At 41.8% G+C, this 15,214-nt stretch overlaps 1 protein-coding gene across 3 annotated transcripts in view; it reads right to left on the reverse strand.

The window, feature by feature from the left end:
* The window catches only part of LOC148442399 (cytochrome P450 2C20-like), a 28,671-nt gene extending 18,045 nt beyond the window's left edge, over window positions 1–10,626 (reverse strand). For all 3 annotated transcript variants that reach the window (XR_015875815.1, XM_088463986.1, XM_088463987.1), the window contains exons 1-2: window positions 10,329–10,626; window positions 2,160–2,316 (exon numbers count right to left, since the gene is read on the reverse strand). Coding sequence is in view for 2 of the 3 variants with exons in the window: in XM_088463986.1 (XP_088320112.1) it covers window positions 2,160–2,316; window positions 10,329–10,508 (337 nt within the window). In the remaining variant the exon portion in view is untranslated. The remainder of the gene's footprint in view (window positions 1–2,159; window positions 2,317–10,328) is intronic.
* Between the last annotated feature and the right edge of the window lie 4,588 nt (window positions 10,627–15,214).

A 15,214-nucleotide genomic window follows, 5' to 3' on the forward strand; every position in this document is an offset into this window, starting at 1 on the left:
GAGCGAATATGCAGTGCAAAATACTGTAGTGCGCATGCTCATGTGGTCCAAATAAAAGAGAAACTTGGAACACGTACACAATGAGCATGCACAATTGCAGTGAATGTAGTATATAAAGACAGTCCAGAGAGAAGTCTGGCATATTCTGAGGAAGCCGCTGATGTCTCAGGAGGCAGGGGAACGCGCAAAGGAACTGGCAGATACTGCAAACTGCCAGATGGAATCTGTCCTTTCCTGTGTCCAAACACCTTGCGATTATGAGGACCCTCTAGATAAAGCTGCATGATTGGGGAGCCGCCAGCAGCTGGGAGGACATAATGCACTACAGCTATTATACAGAGACAGTTGTCATTAAGAAAGTTTTAAGAGAGTTTTGTTGGAATTCATGCTATTGCAAATGGAGCACTGTAAGCTGTAAATTATTGGAACTTTTTAAACCTGTGTGGGATCTGTTACTAACAATGATTCTAATATTAATGTTGATGCTACAGAAAATCGCTACAGATTGGCTTGATGATTGCTACAAACTAACAGACACACACTGCGATGTATTGCTACAAGTGTGCTGAATCCAATGCAATATCCACAGCTTTACTAACAACATTTGCTGATTTCAGGGTACTGTCCCACTCTTATGATTGCCAGGACTTTTTCCTGATTTGGGTACAGTTTGGAGGTACAGTGTATGTCCTACTGTTTTAAGCCCTTTTAATGAGACACATAGTAACACAGAATTTATATTTAATTTAAGTGGAGGCTTTTAGGATATGATTCTCTGATGTTGAAAGGTATGTTTACTTTTAATTAGAGATGTTTTTGTTTTGGTTCTGGTTCTTATTCATCATCATGTTTTGGTTTTAGCAAAACGATCCTCAAGTGTTTTGGTTCTGATTCAGTTTTGGTTTGGTTTTGGATTCCATAAAAATCAATAAAAATTGATAAAAAAAAATAGCTAGAATCATGTAATTTGGACCTATTTACATGGAATCCAAAACCCGAGTTTGTTTTTTAAATCCAAGTTTTGAACTGACAGCAGACCATAGTCAGGACTCCGTTCTGTGAATCTCTTCCTGCGCAACCAGACTGCTGCCACTAAATAACTTCTACAAATGTTCCCCACTCCTTCAATATACACTAATAAACCAGAAAAATAGAGTTCATGTGTTGGTGCTGTCTTTTGTCATTTTGTATCATGTTTAAAATATTAAAGAGTATTGAAAGTGGACATAAACCATATAAGAAACATGACTATACTCTTTAATATTTTATACATATGAAGAATGACATCGCCAATGCATGAACTTTACTTTTTTTGGTTTATAGGACTCAGTTCTACTCAGAACCCCAAAGTGACTGCGAACAAGGACTCGATTCTACTCGGAACCTCTAAATTTGTGTGTTTATATTTCAGGATGACCAATCTGCACATCTCTACTTTATATGTAGATAAGTATGGTTCCGTTTTGCTGAAAGCCGAACACCCAATCTTTGAGGTTCCAAGTTCAACTGAGTCCCAGGTCGGATCACTTTTAGGATCATGAGTAGAACCAAGTACTGGCTCGGGTCTACCCATAAGTTTGCAACTTGGATCTAAAAACAGAATCTCCGGTTTTTGATTGCATGTAATCTGATCCAAATTACATGATTTTAGCTGTTTTTGTTAATTTTCAAGAAATCCAAAACCTAAACTGACACAAAAACTTGAGAGTGGTTGTCTAAAATCTAACCATAACATTTGAGTATGGTTTTGCTAAACCAAAACCAAAATAGGGGACTTTGCGCACAGCTATAGTAAGCATGTTTATGGTGATCTGTGCCAGAAATCCCAAATTTAAATCAATATTCTGTTTAAATTATTAAATATTTTAAATATATTATATACAGTAGACCTGCTGTTACATAGTCATTTCTGGCACTATAGCTGTCAAGTGGCTTTTTTGCTGGACAGTGTCATTTATCATTTTTCAGAGCAACGTTTGCTATAGGTTCTTATTGTTGACTCATGAGAGTATATTTATAAATCAAATATGAATGTTATTCTGAAATATACATTTACAATCCACCAATTTACCATTTATGAATTCTGCAATTACCATTGCTGTGCACATATTTCATCTAACAAAGATGTCTTACACTGTCTTCTATCAGATCAAACTCACCATAATCTTTAAAAACAGATGTATCATTTATTCCTCTTGCACTGAATGAGTCTGAGTGGTCCAACAAAGCTTCTTTTACACAGTCATAGCCAATTAAGACCACCATTGGGTCATTAGCCATATAGATGGTGAATACTGGTCCATAGATTTCACTCAGCTGGAGATAAAAATAAAAAGATATGATCAGCTGCCATTTTAAGAAACTTAAGTGTAGATTTACTAAGCTAAAGCTTTTTCAAACCACTACTTCTCGGCATGAAATTGAAACTGCCAATGTATTTAAACTAGGGGTGTGCACCGGCCACGTTTTGTGTTTTGGTTTTGGATCTGGATCTTTCTTCGTGTTTTGGATCTGGATTGGTTTTGCCAAAACCACCCTTCCGTGTTTTGGGTTCTGGGTTTTGTGTTTTGGATCTGTATTTTTTTGAAAAAAAGCATAAAAACAGCTAAAATCACAGAATTTGTAGGTTTTTCTGCTCCAATGCTATTATTAACCTCAATAACCTTAATTTCCACTCATTTCCAGTCTATTCTGAACACCTCACACCTCACAATAGTGTTTTTATGTCCAAAAGGTTGCACCGAGGTAGCTGGATGACTATGCTAAGCGACACGAGTGGGTGGCACAAACACGTGACCCATCTAGGCGTGAAACTGCAGTGGCAGACAGGATGGCAGTTTGAAAAACTAGGCCCCAAAGTGTACATAATGCAAAGAAAAATAAGAGGTGCAAGATGGAATTGTCCTTGGGCCCTCCCACCCACCCTTATGTTGTATAAACAGGACATGCACACTTTAACAAACCAATCATTTCAGCGCCAGGGTCTGCCACACAACTGTGGCTGAAATGATTGGTTCGTTTGGGCCCCCACAAAACAAGCTGGCAATTAATCTGTCCCTGCACAAACTGGCTCTATGGAGGCAAGATGTCATCCTCATCCTCCTCATCCACCGATTCCTCACCCTCTTCAGTGTGTACATCCTCATCCTTACAGAGTATTAATTCGTCCCCGCTGGAATCCACAACCACAGGTCCCTCTGTACGTTCTGGAGGTTGGTCTCCCTGGAAGATTTGATAATTCATTTTATGAACATCATCTTCTCCACATTTTGTGGAAGCAACCTCCTACGCCTTTCACTGACAAGGTTCCCGGCTGCACTAAACACTCTTTCGGAGTACACACTGGAGGGGGGGCAACTCAGGTAAAATAGAGCCAGTTTGTACAGGGACCTCCAAATTGCTTCTTTTTCCTGCCAGTACAGGTACGGACTGTCTGACATGCCTACTTGGATGCTGTAATCCTTTAACAGACAGACGCACGCTTGTCGCTGCTGCTTTGAGGATGCAAGTGCAGCTACAGCCCACACAATTCACAAAGACAGAAAAAAAAGAAGAATATTTTTATTGTTTGTGTAGCACACTTTGAGGGTGTCACCACCCTTTAACAGACAGACGCACGCTTGTCGCTGCTGCTTTGAGGATGCAAGTGCGGCTACAGCCCACACAATTCACAAAGACAGAAAAAAGAAGAAGAATATTTTTATTGTTTGTGTAGCACACTTTGAGGGTGTCACCACCCTTTAACAGACAGACGCACGCTTGTCGCTGCTGCTTTGAGGATGCAAGTGCGGCTACATCGCACACAACTCACAAACACATTAAAAAAATAGTTTTTTATTTTTTGGAGCACTTTGAGAGTTACACCACCCTTTAACAGACAGACGCACGCTTGTCGCTGCTGCTTTGAGGATGCAAGTGCGGCTACAGCCCACACAATTCACAAAGACAGAAAAAAAAGAACAATATTTTTATTGTTTGTGTAGCACACTTTGAGGGTGTCACCACCCTTTTACAAACAGACGCATGCTTGTCGCTGCTGCTTTAAGGATGCAAGTGTGGCTACAGCCCACACATTTCACAAAGACCGAAAAAAAAGAACAATATTTTTATTGTTTGTGTAGCACACTTTGAGGGTGTCACCACCCTTTAACAGACAGACGCACGCTTGTCACTGCTGCTTTGAGGATGCAGTGGAATCTAGACGGGATTTGGAACCGGGGACACACTACCTCCATCAATTGTCTAAATCCCACTGAACTAATGGCGGATACCGGACGCACGTCTAACACCAACATAGCAGTCAAGGCCTCAGTTATACGTTTTGCTTCAGGATGACTGCTGTCGTACTTCATCCTCATCGCTAGGGACTGTTGGAGGGTCAATTGTTTAGTAAAAGTAGTGATGTTCCCACTTCCTCTCTGGGATGATGAACAACTCCCAGCAGCAGCAACAGCACTAGGAGGAAGTGGTTCTTGATCTTTGCCTATTTTATTTTTATCGGAGAAAGTTTGGTCCTCCATTTATGTTATATTGATATATACGTGCGGCTAAAGCGCACACAAACACAGAAAATATTTTCTTATTTTTGCTGGAGAGTAGTGCACTTTGTGGGTTACACCACCCTTTAAGAAATGAGCCAGCCGGCTCTTTACTTATGGGACACAGGCGCACGCTTGGCGCTGCTCCTTTGTTGATGCACGTGCAGCCACAGTGCACACAATTCACAAACACAGAAAATATATGTTTTTTTGGTTTGGAGTGTACTTTGGGGGTTACAGCACCCTTTAACGGTCAAGCCAGCCGGCCCTTTACTTATGACACAGGCGCACGCTTGGCACTACTTTGTTGATGCACGTGCGGCTACTGCGCACACAATTCACAAACACAGAAAATATTTTTTTTTTGGTTTGGACTGGAGTGTACTTTGGGGGTTACAGCACCCTTTAACGGTCAAGCCAGCCGGCCCTTTACTTATGACACAGGCGCACGCTTGGCACTACTTTGTTCATGCACGTGCAGCTACTGCGCACACAATTCACAAACACAGAAAATATTTTTTTTTTTGGTTTGGACTGGAGTGTACTTTGGGGGTTACAGCACCCTTTAACGGTCAAGCCAGCCGGCCCTTTACTTATGACACAGGCGCACGCTTGGCACTACTTTGTTCATGCACGTGCGGCTACTGCGCACCCAATTCACAAACACAGAAAATATTATTTTTTTTGGTTTGGACTGGAGTGTACTTTGGGGGTTACAGCACCCTTTAACGGTCAAGCCAGCCGGCCCTTTACTTATGACACAGGCGCACGCTTGGCACTACTTTGTTGATGCACGTGCGGCTACTGCGCACACAATTCACAAACACACAAAAAATATAATTTTTTTAGCACTTGGGGGGAGCACCCCTGATGGACAGAGCACCCCCTGGACAACACTACAGCACCCCTTTAGGACTGGGACACTGCACAGGACTTTGGAGTGGACACAGCCCCTATGGAGAACTGACTGCACAACACAGTCCAGCCAGCCCCTATGGACTTTGAAGTAGTGGACACAGCCCCTATTAACAACAGCAGCACAGCACAACACAGCCAGCCCCTATGGACTTTGAAGTAGTGGACAACAGCAGCACAGCGCAGAACAGCACAGCACAACACTACTCTGCACTACACTACACTACACTACACAGCCCAGCCAGCCCTAACTCCCACCCTCCCTCTTCACTGTCCACAGCCGAGTGAGAAAATGGCGCCGACGCGGGTACCTTATATAGGTTCCAAAACCCGCAAGACTCGGAAGGCGGGATGATGACGTTTTGCCTCGATTTCAGATCCGAGTCAGGCGGGAAAAGTCGAGCCTGACTCGGATCTGCCTCGGATCGGGAGGGCTCGGTGGGTTCGGATTTCAGAAATCCAAACCCGCTCACCCCTAATTTAAACACACTGGGTATTATTCAGGGGTGGACAGAGATGCTGCCATGGCTGCATCTACTGTATTGGCAGTCACCCATTTAGGACTACAAAGACCTTCCCTGGCGTATATCCATATATCTGAATGTGCAAGGGCTGATACACCCATTTTTAGCATCTGTAGGAACTGAAATACCAATTGCTGCGCCATTAGATGAGATCAGTCTTACCATTGAAACTTGCACAGGTGCAGTTTCTCCATCCTTGTATGGTCTATGTGACGGTTTAGAGTCTGTGCATGTAACCACTTTCACCGACACCCTAGCGACACACCCATAAGATGGACAATTTCTTTGTGTGCGCTAAGCCACCTGCCTAGGAATGGCCATCACTCTTCCAAGACATTTCTTATCAGTCTAAAGCATACACTATAGGAGTTTTTAGAGATTACCAAGTACACTCAGTAGCAAGAGATCGACACTGCATGTGGTTCTGAATCAGTTCCACTATGTTTTGCTTTTAATATCACTGGCATTTTGAATTTTGGGGTTAACCACGTTGGCGCTTAAAAAATTTACCCCTTACAATAGTAATTCAAAATTAATGTAAAACTGAATTACTACACTTATTGCACAGGCTGTGTAATGGTTAACATTTCTGCCTCACAGCACTGAGGTTGTGGGTTTCATTCCCACTACGGCCCTAACTGTGTGGAGTTTGTATATTCTCCCTGTACTTGTGTGGGTTTCCTTCGGGTACTCTGGTTTCCTCCCACACTCCAAAAATATACTGGAAGGTTAATGGCTTCCAAGAAAAATGAACCTTAGTGTGTATGTTTGTGAGCATGTGATAGGGAATACAGATTGTAAGCTCCACTGGGGCAGGGACTGATGTTAATAGTTAAATGCTCTCTGTAAAAGCGCTGCGGAATATGTGTGCACTCTATACATAATGGGTAATATAATAATAATAACTATGAAATTAAGGATCACCTGGATGTGTGAAAAATGTATAATGAATCACATACAGGGCAAGGGGCTCAGATAAGAGCCCATCCTTGTGATGTGTTAGACATTCCTGCGATGTGTTAGAAGTTCCTTCGATGTATTAGAATTTCCTGTGATGTATTAGAAGTTCCTGCGATGTATTAGAAGTTCCTGCAATGTGTTAGAAGTTCCTGTAATATATTAGAAGTTCCTGTGATGTATGAGAAGTACCTGTGATGTATGAGAAGTTCCTGTAATTTATCAGAAGTTCCTGTGATGTATGAGAATTTCCTGTGATGTATCAGAAGTTCATGTGCTGTGTTAGAAGTTCCTGTGATGTATTAGAAGTTCCTGCAATGTGTTAGAAGTTCCTGTGATCACTTCATGTCTCCTCTGGGACCCAGTCGGGCTACTGCTCATTCCGGAGCTCAGTAAATTGGTAACTAAGCAACACCCATAGATTTTTACTTCAATATCTGATGCAGTTTTCCACTAGATACATCAAGGAGATACTTAATATTTGTAGATATGGACAGTGTTTTAGGGAGATATCAGACAAATATTTGCTGATTATATATGTTGTTTATTTATTATTATAAGTTTATGCAGCTATAGGGCATTGCGTGCTTTGAAATAACTAGGGATGAGCTATTCGGATTCTGTGGAATCCGAACTGCTCCGAACATTGGGGATCCGAGCCCACCCGAACGCTGTTAGGGCGTCCCCACATGACTTGGATCCCACTGCGAGGCCAAACGTCAGCCTCCTGACATTGGATCCTCACGAGAGGATCTGATGTTAGGGCCCCACAAGTGTAGGGCAGACTGCAGTGAGAGCGGTCTGCCCTACACAGTAACAAACACACAGCCGCAATGTTTGTTATGTCTGTTATAGTAGCCAATGAGTGTCAGACAGACTCTCATTGGCTGCTACGTCCACGGAGGGAGCCGGCTGGAGCTCATTCATGAGCTCCACCTTCCAGCTCCTCCTGTTGTGGTTGATGGGAGAGACGTCTCTCCCATAGATCCGAGGAGCATCGGAACTCTGTGTGTATAAGCACTGTGACTCCTTGGGCAATAGCCCTCTATGTGTATAAGCACACAGAGGGCCGTAGCCCACTGTGTAAACATGTACTGTGACTCTGCTGGTCGTACCCCACTGGGTGGATGGGAGGGCCCAAGGACAATTGCATCTCACACTACCTTTCATATCTGCCACTGCTGTGTGGTAATGTGTCATAGATGTGCTTTAAACTGCAGTGTCTGTGCCACTGCTCTGACACTTAGGAACCAACCAGCTCATTGCAGCCTTTGGCCCATAATGGTAAAAACAGTATTGTGAGCTGTGAGGTGGTCTAAATTGATTGTAAATTACTGGAAATGAATGTTATTGGGGTTAATAATACTCTAGGAACAAAAAAAAAGCCCAATTATGTGATTTTAGCTTTTTTTGTCAGTTTTTGTAAAAAATGCAATCCAAAGGCAGTCACTGCAGGTTTGGTAAATCCAAAGCTGGACAACGAATCAGAGCCAGAGCCAAATCCAAATCAAGCAAAAGTGGTCCTGTGCACAACTCTAGAAATAACAGAGAGAGCTTTGCCTGGACATTGTTACCCCTTCCTGTCTGGGGCTTAGATACACACACCAAGCACATTCAAACTCTCACACACACAGGACATTAAGCAATAGCTTCTGACTGCTTCCTGTACTGGTCACACCCAGAGGTGAGCACAGGAATGTGCCATCACACACCAGAGCACACTCTGAAACACACACACTCAACCACAGACAATGGAGATAAGTATCTCTCTCTCATTTCTGTTTGGTTACACACACTTATGGGCAGATATAGGTAAATAAATTATGGCATAATACATAGTTTAATGTGTGAAATAGTTGACTTTGATGGTGGAGGTTACTGAGTAATTTTGTCAGTCTCTCCACCTCTCAAAACTTTAAACGTGCTCTTAAGACCCACTTCTTCATCAAAGCCTCATCCCAACACTCTGTCCAATGCTCACTATCTACCCCATCAGTGTCACCATGCTCACTACTTCTGCCACACTACTACTTATTTCAGAGTTATGACCGCTGTTGCAGTAGTATTTATATACCATGTACTGGTCCTGCATTGTCTTGCACTGTAAGTCACTGTAGTACTGTAAGTCACTGTACTTTTGTTCTGCTCAATTGTTAATGTACTTTGTTAGGTGCTGCAGAATCCTTGTGGTGCCATATAAATAATGGATAATAATAAAAATATGTGAAAGTTATCAATTGTTAATGAAAATAAACTTTAATTGAATACATTTTCTGTGCAATATTTGAATAGAATTATCCTAATGATTTAAAGGAATATTTCCTGGATATATGGATGCAATTAACTTTTTAAATGGTATATAATGGTATATAATTAGTTATTAAATTATGAGAAATTACTAAATAATGAAAATCGAATATTTGCTTCAAGAATATGATATTAATATGAGGAAAGCAGTAAAGAAGGCTTTTACATTAGCGACCCAGATTGGGCAAACTTTTACACTGTGTCTATCATTTGTTCTGCATAACATCATAATAAGGAAGATTAAAAGTTTCCTGATTAGTTGCACCTCATGCAGCAGAACAGCATAATCAGGGGTGTATCTATAATGGGAGCAGGGTGTGCGGGGCGCACGGGCCCCCGGGTCCAGGGGGGCCCACTCCGCACACATAGGTAATTAAACTTACCTCCTCGCCGATTCCAGAAGTGCTGCTCCGCAGCGCTGGACTGGTGCTGTAGAGCAACAAACACTCACTGGGAAAATGGTGGCGGCCATTTTCCCAGTGATCTGCGCATGCGCAGAAAAGATGTCCCTGGGAAAGTAGGTGCGGGTGCAATTTTCCTGGAGACCTGCGCATGCATTGTAGATTCTGGCATGAAGCCAGAATCTACAGCGCTCAGTGCCGTTGAGCCGCCATCAGGGAGGAGGGGGCCCAAATGGAGGCTGCAAATGGGCCCCCTCCTCTCTTAAAATGCCCCTGAGCATAATTCTATATTTTGCTAAATTTAATTAGTGTGAGAAAAATAAATTGTGATCTATGGAACTGTTATGAGGTACTGTATGAAATAGTTAGCCACAGACTTACTGTATACACAGCATTAAAATACAAATGAGATGTTCTAAGATTTTATACTGTACATACACAGTGTAGAATATAGTAGATATTTGTACTGTATATAAATATAGTTTATAAAAATCTTGCACAGGAAGAAGAAGCTGTGACACAGCAACCAATCACATTATGTCAGTCTCTAGAACTCTAACACGAAAGCAGTTGTTTGATTGGCTGCTATAAGTTACAGTATGTTTTCCCTGTATACCAGTTTCCATAAATGTGACCACATTTATATAATGTTGGAACTGGTATGTATAAATAGGTTCATTACTCACCTTCACTAAAGACTGGGGCATTTCGGTGGTTCCCATTTCCATAATATTACCTAATAAAGGCAGTGGGGGTGGTCCTGGTGGCAGGTTCTTTGCTCTCAGTTTCCTTCTCCATGTGAAGTAATACAGGACGAGACTGACACAGACAGCCAGGAAAAGCGTGGCTGAGACTCCCAGCTCCATTATTAACCCTGATTAGCAGTCTGGATGCAGGAAGTGTACTATACACTGCAGGAGCCTTCTTATAAGCTGACAGTAGGATTTATGAACGTCGGTGGTGAACACTGCCTGGGTGTGTCTTATCCAATCTATGACTTGCAGTGCTGTCAGTTCAATGTACAAGATTTACAACAAACAGTAGCTGACTGTAAGGATATAGGTTATTCAAATGTTAATAAGTGTAATATATAAAGCTGAAAGAAGCTTATCACAAAGTAAAAGAAACAGACAGAAAAACGTTCCTTATAGAAAGAAAAAACATGGACAAACAACAAAGATTGTAGCACATATTTACTTACTCAGTGCAGCCAATATGCTCACAAACTACAAAAAGTACATTTTAAACACTGGCACATCCTGTTTATGGATGATACACTAGCAGATACAGATCTATTTAATAATCCTCGGATGGAGATAAAGTGGACAGAGATAAAGTGCCAACCAACCAGCTCATAGCTGTCATTTTTCAAACTAATTGAATAAATACTAATAAAAACATAAGGTAAAACCAAGTCATATATCACCGTGAATGGATATCTGACATGTGTGAGTGGATCTAAATAAATACATATAATGTATATAAAACTGTACACTGTTGGCATCAATGAAACATAGACATGAATAGAAATAAAATAAAACTCAAAAATAATGTATTGTGTTAAAAGTAATGCACCTCTGCCAGTGGGAAGAGGTGAGATGGTAGTCTCAAATTTTAGAGGTGAAACCAATGAACGATAATCACTGTGCAAGTTGCACTAATGCATGTATTAGCGGTGGTACTGTGCACAATACGAGCTGACCTTATGGTTGTGGCTCCCGATATGAACTTCACTTGGAAACAGAAGGCAGTGTCCGGATTGCCGTTCTAATGAACCTGTCACCATACAGATAGTGTTTTGACCTCCTACTGATGTAGGGGAATAGGTTATAGATGCGGTAGCAAGGAGAAATAAATCCAGGATAACCGCTGATGTAGAGCCGCTCAGTGAAGGTCTAAAAATGGATTTGTGCTGCGTCCTGTGAGCAACGGAACCTGTTGCTAGCCCCTGCTGTCAGCAGTCGGTGCTCCGTGTGCAGGAGAGCTGGGGAGAGTGATGAACCAGGTGTCAGCTAGTTGGCGGCTGTTGTCGGGGAGCAGTGCTGACAAACTCCAACCTCCGTCGGATGGTTGGCAGTAAATGGTTCAAGGCCACTGCAGTAGGTGGTCTGTTGGAATCCGTGTGTAGTCCATATATTAGGTGTGAAACAAAGGTGGTCTAACGTGTTTCTCAGCCCTTGTATAACCGTCCGTTTCCTCAGAGACAGTGATCCTTTGTTTCACACTTATTATATGGACTACACATGGATTCCAACAGACCACCTACTACAGTGGCCTTGAACCATTTACTGCCAACCATCCGACGGAGGTTGGAGTTTGTCAGCATGCTCCCCGACAACGGCCGCCAACTAGCTGACTCCTGTTGTGGTTGATGGGAGAGACGTCTCTCCCATAGATCCGAGGAGCATCGGAACTCTGTGTGTATAAGCACTGTGACTCCTTGGGCAATAGCCCTCTGTGTGTATAAGCACACAGAGGGCCGTAGCCCACTGTGTAAACATGTACTGTGACTCTGCTGGTCATACCCCACTGGGTGGATGGGAGGGCCCAAGGACAATTGCATCTCACACTACCTTTCATATCTGCCACTGCTGTGTGGTAATGTGTCATAGATGTGCTTTAAACTGCAGTGTCTGTGCCACTGCTCTGACACTTAGGAACCAACCAGCTCATTGCAGCCTTTGGCCAATAATGGTAAAAACAGTATTGTGAGCTGTGAGGTGGTCTAAATTGATTGTAAATTACTGGAAATGAATGTTATTGGGGTTAATAATACTCTAGGAACAAAAAAAAGCCCAATTATGTGATTTTAGCTTTTTTTGTCAGTTTTTGTAAAAAATGCAATCCAAAGGCAGTCACTGCAGGTTTGGTAAATCCAAAGCTGGACAACGAATCAGAGCCAGAGCCAAATCCAAATCAAGCAAAAGTGGTCCTGTGCACAACTCTAGAAATAACAGAGAGAGCTTTGCCTGGACATTGTTACCCCTTCCTGTCTGGGGCTTAGATACACACACCAAGCACATTCAAACTCTCACACACACAGGACATTAAGCAATAGCTTCTGACCGCTTCCTGTACTGGTCACACCCAGAGGTGAGCACAGGAATGTGCCATCACACACCAGAGCACACTCTGAAACACACACACTCAACCACAGACAATGGAGATAAGTATCTCTCTCTCATTTCTGTTTGGTTACACACACTTATGGGCAGATATAGGTAAATAAATTATGGCATAATACATAGTTTAATGTGTGAAATAGTTGACTTTGATGGTGGAGGTTACTGAGTAATTTTGTCAGTCTCTCCACCTCTCAAAACTTTAAACGTGCTCTTAAGACCCACTTCTTCATCAAAGCCTCATCCCAACACTCTGTCCAATGCTCACTATCTACCCCATCAGTGTCACCATGCTCACTACTTCTGCCACAGTACTACTTATTTCAGAGTTATGACCGCTGTTGCAGTAGTATTTATATACCATGTACTGGTCCTGCATTGTCTTGCACTGTAAGTCACTGTAGTACTGTAAGTCACTGTACTTTTGTTCTGCTCAATTGTTAATGTACTTTGTTAGGTGCTGCAGAATCCTTGTGGTGCCATATAAATAATGGATAATAATAAAAATATGTGAAAGTTATCAATTGTTAATGAAAATAAACTTTAATTGAATACATTTTCTGTGCAATATTTGAATAGAATTATCCTAATGATTTAAAGGAATATTTCCTGGATATATGGATGCAATTAACTTTTTAAATGGTATATAATGGTATATAATTAGTTATTAAATTATGAGAAATTACTAAATAATGAAAATCGAATATTTGCTTCAAGAATATGATATTAATATGAGGAAAGCAGTAAAGAAGGCTTTTACATTAGCGACCCAGATTGGGCAAACTTTTACACTGTGTCTATCATTTGTTCTGCATAACATCATAATAAGGAAGATTAAAAGTTTCCTGATTAGTTGCACCTCATGCAGCAGAACAGCATAATCAGGGGTGTATCTATAATGGGAGCAGGGTGTGCGGGGCGCACGGGCCCCCGGGTCCAGGGGGGCCCACTCCGCACACATAGGTAATTAAACTTACCTCCTCGCCGATTCCAGAAGTGCTGCTCCGCAGCGCTGGACTGGTGCTGTAGAGCAACAAACACTCACTGGGAAAATGGTGGCGGCCATTTTCCCAGTGATCTGCGCATGCGCAGAAAAGATGTCCCTGGGAAAGTAGGTGCGGGTGCAATTTTCCTGGAGACCTGCGCATGCATTGTAGATTCTGGCATGAAGCCAGAATCTACAGCGCTCAGTGCCGTTGAGCCGCCATCAGGGAGGAGGGGGCCCAAATGGAGGCTGCAAATGGGCCCCCTCCTCTCTTAAAATGCCCCTGAGCATAATTCTATATTTTGCTAAATTTAATTAGTGTGAGAAAAATAAATTGTGATCTATGGAACTGTTATGAGGTACTGTATGAAATACTTAGCCACAGACTTACTGTATACACAGCATTAAAATACAAATGAGATGTTCTAAGATTTTATACTGTACATACACAGTGTAGAATATAGTAGATATTTGTACTGTATATAAATATAGTTTATAAAAATCTTGCACAGGAAGAAGAAGCTGTGACACAGCAACCAATCACATTATGTCAGTCTCTAGAACTCTAACATGAAAGCAGTTGTTTGATTGGCTGCTATAAGTTACAGTATGTTTTCCCTGTATACCAGTTTCCATAAATGTGACCACATTTATATAATGTTGGAACTGGTATGTATAAATAGGTTCATTACTCACCTTCACTAAAGACTGGGGCATTTCGGTGGTTCCCATTTCCATAATATTACCTAATAAAGGCAGTGGGGGTGGTCCTGGTGGCAGGTTCTTTGCTCTCAGTTTCCTTCTCCATGTGAAGTAATACAGGACGAGACTGACACAGACAGCCAGGAAAAGCGTGGCTGAGACTCCCAGCTCCATTATTAACCCTGATTAGCAGTCTGGATGCAGGAAGTGTACTATACACTGCAGGAGCCTTCTTATAAGCTGACAGTAGGATTTATGAACGTCGGTGGTGAACACTGCCTGGGTGTGTCTTATCCAATCTATGACTTGCAGTGCTGTCAGTTCAATGTACAAGATTTACAACAAACAGTAGCTGACTGTAAGGATATAGGTTATTCAAATGTTAATAAGTGTAATATATAAAGCTGAAAGAAGCTTATCACAAAGTAAAAGAAACAGACAGAAAAACGTTCCTTATAGAAAGAAAAAACATGGACAAACAACTAAGATTGTAGCACATATTTACTTACTCAGTGCAGCCAATATGCTCACAAACTACAAAAAGTACATTTTAAACACTGGCACATCCTGTTTATGGATGATACACTAGCAGATACAGATCTATTTAATAATCCTCGGATGGAGATAAAGTGGACAGAGATAAAGTGCCAACCAACCAGCTCATAGCTGTCATTTTTCAAACTAATTGAATAAATACTAATAAAAACATAAGGTAAAACCAAGTCATATATCACCGTGAATGGATATCTGACATGTGTGAGTG

This window comes from Taudactylus pleione, unplaced genomic scaffold (assembly GCF_031769625.1).
Source record: "Taudactylus pleione unplaced genomic scaffold, aTauple2 ptg001546l, whole genome shotgun sequence".
Taxonomy (NCBI): Eukaryota; Metazoa; Chordata; class Amphibia; order Anura; family Myobatrachidae; genus Taudactylus; species Taudactylus pleione.